The sequence below is a fragment of the Nerophis ophidion genome, linkage group LG17 (assembly GCF_033978795.1).
Source record: "Nerophis ophidion isolate RoL-2023_Sa linkage group LG17, RoL_Noph_v1.0, whole genome shotgun sequence".
NCBI classification, from domain to species: domain Eukaryota; kingdom Metazoa; phylum Chordata; class Actinopteri; order Syngnathiformes; family Syngnathidae; genus Nerophis; species Nerophis ophidion.
Genome location: NC_084627.1, coordinates 4,089,087 through 4,098,369, shown reverse-complemented (window position 1 = coordinate 4,098,369; position 9,283 = coordinate 4,089,087). Strand labels below are relative to the sequence as shown.

Below are 9,283 nucleotides of genomic sequence, written 5' to 3'. Positions count from 1 at the left end.
CGTGTGTGATGATCTGGACATGGAGTGCATACCTCATACAACATATGTTTGTGTGATCATCTGGACATGGAGTGCATACTTCATAAATGTTCATATATGTGTGTGATGAGTTTGACATGGAATGCATACTTCATACATGTTTATATATGTGTGTGATGATCTGGACATGGAGTGCATACCTCATACAAAATATGTTTGTGTGATCATCTGGACATGGAGTGCATACTTCATACATGCTCATATATGTGTGTGATGAGCTGGACATGGAGTGCATACCTCATATGTTTGTGTGATCATCTGGACATGGACTGCATACCTCATACATGTTTATATATATGTGTGTGATGAGTTTGACATGGAGTGCATACTTCATACATGTTCATATATGTGTGTGATGATCTGGACATGGAGTGCATACTTCATACATGTTTATATATGTGTGTGATGAGTTTGACATGGAGTGCATACTTCATGCATGTTCATATATGTGTGTGATGACTGACATGGAGTGCATACTTCATACATGTTCATATATATGTGTGATGATCTGGACATGGAGTGCATACCTCATACGACATATGTTTGTGTGATCATCTGGACATGAAGTGCATACTTTATACATGTTCATATATGCGTGTGATAAGCTTGACATGGAGTGCATACTTCATACATGTTCATATATGTGTGTGTGATCATCTGGACATGGAGCGCATACTTCATACATGTTCATATATGCGTGTGATGAGGTGGACATGGAGTGCATACTTCATACATGTTCATATATGTGTGTGATGACTGACATGGAGTGCATACTTCATACATGTTCATATATGTGTGTGATCATCTGGACATGGAGTGCATACCTCATACGACATATGTTTGTGTGATCATCTGAACATGGAGTGCATACTTCATACATGTTCATATATGTGTGTGATGAGCTGGACATGGAGTGCATACTTCATACATGTTTATATATGTGTGTGATGAGTTTGACATGGAGTGCATACTTCATACATGTTCATATATGTGTGTGATGACTGACATGGCATGCATACTTCATACATGTTCATATATGTGTGTGATGATCTGGACATGAGTGCATACTTCATACATGTTCATATATGTGTGTGATGATCTGGACATGGAGTGCATACTTCATACATGTTCATATATGTGTGTGATGAGCTGGACATGGAGTGCATACTTCATACATGTTCATATATGTGTGTGATGACTGACATGGCATGCATACTTCATACATGTTCATATATGTGTGTGATGATCTGGACATGAGTGCATACTTCATACATGTTCATATATGTGTGTGATGATCTGGACATGGAGTGCATACTTCATACATGTTCATATATGTGTGTGATGAGCTGGACATGGAGTGCATACTTCATACATGTTCATATATGTGTGTGATGACTGACATGGCATGCATACTTCATACATGTTCATATATGTGTGTGATGATCTGGACATGGAGTGCATACTTCATACATGTTCATATATGTGTGTGATGATCTGGACATGGAGTGCATACCTCATACGACATATGTTTGTGTGATCATCTGAACATGGAGTGCATACTTCATACAACATAATATGTTTGAGTGAGCTTCTGGACATGGAGCGCATTCTTCATACATGCTTCATATGTGTGGTATGAGTTGGACATGGAGCGCATACTTCATACAACATGTTCATATATGTGTGTGAAAATCTGGACAGATGGAATGCATATAAAGCCAGATGGAGTGCATACTTCAAACAAAGTCAGATGTAGTGCATACTTTACACAAAGTCTGATGGGGTGCATACTTCATACAAAGTCAGATGGAGTGCATACATCATACAAAGTCAGATGAAATGTATACTTCATACAAAGTCAGATGGAGTGCATACTTCATACAACGCCAGATGGAGTGCATACTTCACACAAAGTCAGATGGAGTGCATACTTCACACAAAGTCAGATGGAGTGCATACTTCATAAAAAGTCAGATGGAGTGCATATAAAGCCGGATGGATTGCATACGTCATACAAAGTCAGATAAAATGTATCCTTCATACAAAGTCCGATTGAGTGCATACTTCATACAACGCAGGGTTGGAGTGCATACTTGATACAAAGTCAGATGGAGTGCATACTTGATACGTCCTGAGAGTGCATAAGTCTGCTTACCTCGCTCCACACCAACATGCTCCCAAAGAGCACCTGAAGGCCATCAAAGAAGTGATCTCCAATGAGGATGAGTGTTGCTCCGCCTGTGGTCCATCCCTCACTGGGACTGATGGCTTTGATGCAAGGACTTGCTGCTGCTGGACCACAAACGTGGACGTCAATCAAACAACTTCTCTTGTCATTCAGGTGTCTTCTTTCTTTCTCCTGCGCACAGACTTTTCTTGCAAGAGATGCTTGTGGTCCTACTGAGTAATGAGGTTCTACTGAGTGCTTAGGTTGTACTTAGTGATGAGGTTCCACTGTGTCATGAGGTCCTACTAAGTGATGAGGTTCCAGGAAGTCATGAGGTCCTACTGAGTAATGAGGTTCCATGGAGTCATGAGGTCCTACTCAGTGATGAGGTTCCACTGAGTCATGAGGTTCTACTTAGCAATGAGGTTCCGCTGAGTCATGAGGTCCTACTGAGTAACAAGGTTCCACAGAGTCATGAGGTCCTACTGACTGATGAGGTTCCACTAAGCTTATTTTCTACTTAGTAGTGAGGTTCCACCTGGTAATGAGGTTCTACTGAGTGACGAGGTCCTACTGAGTGATGAAGTTCCCCTGAGTGATGATGCTTCACTGAGTGATGATGTTCTACTGAGTGATGAGGCTCCACTGACTTATGAGGTCCTACTGAGTAATGAGGTTCCACTGAGTCATGAGGTCCTACTGAGTGATAAGGTTTCAATGAGTGCTTGGATTCTACTGAGCAATGATGTTCCACCGAGTCATGAGGTCCTACTGAGTGATGAGGTTCCACAGAGTCATGAGGTTCCACTGAGTGCTTATTTTCTACTTAGTAGTGAGCTTCCACCTAGGAATGAGGTTCTACTGAGTGAGGAGGCTCCACTAAGTGATGAGGCTCCACTGAGTCATGAGGTTCTACTGAGTGATGAGGTTCCACTGAGTCGTGAGGTTCCACTGAGTCATGAGTTTCTACTGAGAGATGAGGTTTCACTGAGTAATGAGGCTCCACTGAGTGATGAGGTTCTACTGAGTCATGAGGCTCCACTGAGTCATGAGGTTCCACTAAGTCATGAGGTTCTACTGAGTGATGAGGTACCACTGAGTCATGAGGTTCTACTGAGTGATGAGGTTCCACTGAGTGATGAGGCTTAACTGAGTCATGAGGTTCTACTGAGTGATGAGGTTTCACTGAGTCATGAGGTTCTACTGAGTGCTTACGTTCTACTGAGTAATGAGGTACTACTGAGTGATGAGTTTCCACTGAGTCATGAGGTCCTACTGAGTGATGAGGTTCCAATGAGTGCTTAGGTTCTACTGAGCAATGATGTTCCACTGAGTCATGAGGGCCTACTGAGTGATGAGGTTCCACTGAGTCATGAGGTCCTACTGAGTGATGAGATTCCACAGAGTCATGAGGTCCTACTGACTGATGAGGTTCCACTGAGTGCTTATTTTCTAATTAGTAGTGAGCTTCCACCTAGGAATGAGTTTCTACTGAGTGATGAGGTCCTACTGAGTGATGAGGCTTCACTGAGTGATGAGGCTCCACTGAGTCATGAGGTTCCACCGAGTCATGAGGTTCCACTGAGTCATGAGGTCCTACTGACTGATGAGGTTCCACTGAGTGCTTATTTTCTAATTAGTAGTGAGCTTCCACCTAGGAATGAGTTTCTACTGAGTGATGAGGTCCTACTGAGTGATGAGGCTTCACTGAGTAATGTGGCTCCACTGAGTGATGAGGTTCTACTGAGTCATGAGGCTCCACTGAGTCATGAGTTTCTACTGAGTGATGAGGCTTCACTGAGTAATGTGGCTCCACTGAGTGATGAGGTTCTACTGAGTCATGAGGCTCCACTGAGTCATGAGGTTCCACTAAGTCATGAGGTTCTACTGAGTGATGAGGTACCACTGAGTCATGAGGTTCTACTGAGTGATGAGGCTCCACTGAGTGATGAGGCTTAACTGAGTCATGAGGTTCTACTGAGTGATGAGGTTTCACTGAGTCATGAGGTTCTACTGAGTGCTTAGGTTCTACTGAGTAATGAGGTACTACTGAGTGATGAGGTTCCACTGAGTCATGAGGTCCTACTGAGTGATGAGGTTCCAATGAGTGCTTAGGTTCTACTGAGCAATGATGTTCCACTGAGTCATGAGGTCCTACTGAGTGATGAGGTTCCACTGAGTCATGAGGTCCTACTGAGTGATGAGATTCCACGGAGTCATGAGGTTCCACTTAGTCATGAGGTTTTACTGAGTGATGAGGTCCTACTGAGTGATGATGCTCCACTGAGTCATGAGGTTCCACTGAGTCATGAGGTTTTACTGAGTGATGAGGTCCTACTGAGTGATGATGCTCCACTGAGTAATGAGGCTCCACTGAGTCATGAGGCTCCACTGAGTGATGAAGTTCCACTGAGTGATGAGGTACCACTGAGTCATGAGGCTCCCCTGAGTCATGATGTTCTACTGAGTGATGAGGCTCCACTAAGTGATGAGGTTCTAGTGAGTGATGAGGCTCCACCTGGGGTCATGAGGTTCTACTGAGAGATGAGGGTCCACTGAGTCATGAGGCTCCACTGAGTGATGAGGTTCTACTGAGTGATGAAGTTCCACTGAGTGATGAGGTACCACTGAGTCATGAGGCTCCCCTGAGTCATGATGTTCTACTGAGTGATGAGGTTCCACTATGTCATTAAGGTCTAAGAGATGAAGCTCCACTGAGTACTTAGGTTCTACTTAGTAATGAGGTAATTTCTCCCACTGATGAGTTTTGGCAGGGTTCCCCTGTGCAGATGGTTGAGAACGTGGCAATGTTCCTACCTTCAGATGGGTCCAATCGGCGAGCTCGGCGGCCATGTTTGGAGTTGTTGTGTACAAACATGTTGTCGGAGACGGCGAGAACATGTCCGTCGACGTTGACGGTGGTGCACACGACCACCTGCGGCCACAAAATGGATTTGTGTTGTTTTGGATGACGACTCAGTCCTGAGGTTCGTTCTTGAAATGAAGTTGAACTTATCCAGGATCTCTTTTTGTCGCTCGGCTTAAGCGAGCAAAGATTGAAGACGTGGGATAAGTCCTACTAGTAAACTAGTTGGTGAGTCAAGTCAGCATGTTCTAGTCTTGTGCTGTTTCCCCTCACGCACAGCAGAGGAACTATTCAGCTCCTCACTGCTTCGTGGTTCTGCTCCTTATGTAGACCCTGACACCTGCGGAGTGGGGCTGAGTCAGCCGGTGTGGGTTCTTGTTGGCTTCATTTATTTGGTGATTGTCATGTGTGGACGCCAACACAACCTTCTTGCCTTGGACTAGCTAGAGTGACTTAGTTCCTTCAACAGGTTTTTGCTCTCCTGGTTGCTTTGCTGCCCGTCTGGTTCTGCCTCGGCCAGCTTTGTGTTTGGACTTGTTCTTACTTGCTACACTTGTTCTGCTCTTTTGTCCCGGGGAGCATGCCGGAAAAGTGTCTTCACTTGGAGGACATGGACATTCGTGTCCTTTACTTGGAGGACATGGACGTTCATGTCATTCACTTGGAGGACATGGACATTCATGTCCTTTACTTGGAGGACATGGACGTTCATGTCCTTCAATTGGAGGACATGGACGTTCATGTCCTTCAATTGGAGGACATGGACATTCATGTCCTTCAATTGGAGGACATGGACATTCATGTCCTTCACTTGGAGGACATGGACATTCATGTCCTTCACTTGGAGGACATGGACGTTCATGTCCTCCATGTCTTTCACTTGTAGGACATGGACGTTCATGTCCTTTACTTGGAGGACATGGGCATTCATGTCCTCCATGCCCTTCACTTGTAGGACATGGACGTTCATGTCCTTTACTTGGAGGACATGGACGTTCATGTCCTCCATGTCTTTCACTTTGAGGACATGAACATTCGTGTCCTTTACTTGGAGGACATGGACGTTCATGTCCTCCATGTCTTTCACTTGTAGGACATGGACGTTCATGTCCTTTACTTGGAGGACATGGGCATTCATGTCCTCCATGCCCTTCACTTGTAGGACATGGACGTTCATGTCCTTTACTTGGAGGACATGGATGTTCATGTCATTCACTTGGAGGACATGGACGTTCATGTCCTCCATGTCTTTCACTTTGAGGACATGGACATTCATGTCCTTCACTTGGAGGACATGGACATTCATGTCCTCCATGTCTTTCACTTTGAGGACATGGACATTCGTGTCCTTTACTTGGAGGACATGGACGTTCATGTCCTTCACTTGGAGGACATGGACATTCGTGTCCTCCATGTCTTTCACTTTGAGGACATGGACATTCGTGTCCTTTACTTGGAGGACATGGACGTTCATGTCCTTCACTTGGAGGACATGGACGTTCATGTCCTTCAATTGGAGGACATGGACGTTCATGTCATTCACTTGGAGGACATGGACGTTCATGTCCTCCATGTCTTTCACTTTGAGGACATGAACATTTGTGTCCTTTACTTGGAGGACATGGACGTTCATGTCCTCCATGTCTTTCACTTTGAGGACATGGACATTCATGTCCTTCACTTGGAGGACATGGACATTCGTGTCCTTTACTTGGAGGACATGGACGTTCATGTCCTTCAATTGGAGGACATGGACGTTCATGTCATTCACTGAGAGGACATGGACGTTCATGTCCTCCATGTCTTTCACTTTGAGGACATGAACATTTGTGTCCTTTACTTGGAGGACATGGACGTTCATGTCCTTCAATTGGAGGACATGGACGTTCATGTCATTCACTTGGAGGACATGGACATTCGTGTCCTTTACTTGGAGGACATGGACGTTCATGTCCTTCATGTCTTTCACTTGTAGGACATGGATGTTCATGTCCTTTACTTGGAGGACATGGGCATTCATGTCCTCCATGCCCTTCACTTGTAGGACATGGACGTTCATGTCCTTTACTTGGAAGACATGGACGTTCATGTCATTCACTTGGAGGACATGGACGTTCATGTCCTCCATGTCTTTCACTTTGAGGACATGAACATTCGTGTCCTTTACTTGGAGGACATGGACATTCATGTCCTCCATGTCTTTCACCTTGAGGACATGGACATTCGTGTCCTTTACTTGGAGGACATGGACGTTCATGTCCTTCAATTGGAGGACATGGACGTTCATGTCATTCACTTGGAGGACATGGACATTCGTGTCCTTTACTTGGAGGACATGGACGTTCATGTCCTTCATGTCTTTCACTTGTAGGACATGGATGTTCATGTCCTTTACTTGGAGGACATGGACATTCATGTCCTCCATGTCTTTCACCTTGAGGACATGGACATTCGTGTCCTTTACTTGGAGGACATGGAGGTTCATGTCCTTCAATTGGAGGACATGGACGTTCATGTCATTCACTTGGAGGACATGGACATTCGTGTCCTTTACTTGGAGGACATGGACGTTCATGTCCTTCATGTCTTTCACTTGTAGGACATGGATGTTCATGTCCTTTACTTGGAGGACATGGGCATTCATGTCCTCCATGCCCTTCACTTGTAGGACATGGACGTTCATGTCCTTTACTTGGAAGACATGGACGTTCATGTCATTCACTTGGAGGACATGGACGTTCATGTCCTCCATGTCTTTCACTTTGAGGACATGAACATTCGTGTCCTTTACTTGGAGGACATGGACGTTCATGTCCTCCATGTCTTTCACTTTGAGGACATGGACATTCGTGTCCTTTACTTGGAGGACATGGACGTTCATGTCCTTCACTTGGAGGACATGGACGTTCATGTCATTCACTTGGAGGACATGGACATTTGTGTCCTTTACTTGGAGGACATGGACGTTCATGTCTTCCGTGTCTTTCACTTGTAGGACATGGATGTTCATGTCCTTTACTTGGAGGACATGGGCATTCATGTCCTCCATGCCCTTCACTTGTAGGACATGGACGTTCATGTCCTTTATTTGGAGGATATGGACATTCATGTCCGTCACTTGAAGGACAAAGACGTTAATGTCCTCCATGTCCTTCACTTGGAAGACATGGACGTTCATGTCCGTCACTTGGAGGACATGGACATTTATGTCCGTCACTTGGAGGACAAAGACGTTAATGTCCTCCATGTCCTTCACTTGGAAGACATGGACGTTCATGTCCGTCACTTGGAGGATATAGACATTTATGTCCTCCATGCCTTTCACTTGGAAGACATGGACGTTCATGTCCGTCATTCGGAGGACAAATACGTTAATGTCCTCCATGTCCTTCACTTGGAAGACATGGACGTTCATGTCCGTCAGTTGGAGGACAAAGACGTTCATGTCCGTCACTTGGAGGTCATGGACATTCATGTCCTCCATACACTTCACTTGGAAGACATGGACGTTTATGTCCGTCACATGGAGGACATGGACGTCCATGTCCGTCACTTGGAGGGCTGACGTCCATGTCCTTCACTTGGAGGGCTGACGTTCATGTCCTTCACTTGGAGGACAAAGACATTCATGTCCTTCACTTGGAGGAAAAATACATTTATGTCCTTCACTTGGATACCTTTGAAGTTCATATCCTTAATTTGGAGGACAAAGACGTCAATGTCCTCCATGTCCTTCAATTGGAAGACATGGACGTTCATGTCCGTCACTTGGAGGACAAAAACGTTAATGTCCTCCATGTCCCTCACTTGGAAGACATGGACGTTCATGTCCTTTACTTGGAGGACATGGACATTTATGTCCTTTACTTGGAGGACATGGACATTTATGTCCGTCACTTGAAGGACAAAGACGTTAATGTCCTTCATGTCCTTTACTTGGAGGACATGGACATTTATGTCCGTCACTTGGAGGACAAAGACGTTAATGTCCTCCATGTCCTTCACTTGGAAGACATGGACGTTCATGTCCGTCACTTGGAGGACAAAGACGTTAATGTCCTCCATGTCCTTCACTTGGAAGACATGGACGTTCATGTCCTTTACTTGGAGGACATGGACATTTATGTCCGTCACTTGAAGGACAAAGACGTTAATGTCCTCCATGTCCTTCACTTGGAAGACATGGACGTTCATGTCCGTCACTTGGAGGA

General features: G+C 45.0%; 1 protein-coding gene across 3 annotated transcripts in view; it reads right to left on the bottom strand.

Annotated features, from left to right (window-relative positions):
* Positions 1 to 9,283, bottom strand: part of LOC133536564 (transcription factor COE3-like) — a 44,756-nt gene that overhangs the window by 18,877 nt on the left and 16,596 nt on the right. Inside the window, exons 8-9 of one of the 3 annotated variants that reach the window (XM_061877192.1) lie at positions 5,024 to 5,141; positions 2,195 to 2,328 (exon numbers count right to left, since the gene is read on the bottom strand). The exons of the other annotated variants lie outside the window; for them this stretch is intronic. Of the exons in view, the coding sequence (XP_061733176.1) occupies positions 2,195 to 2,328; positions 5,024 to 5,141 (252 nt within the window). The remainder of the gene's footprint in view (positions 1 to 2,194; positions 2,329 to 5,023; positions 5,142 to 9,283) is intronic. 3 annotated transcript variants of the gene reach the window in all.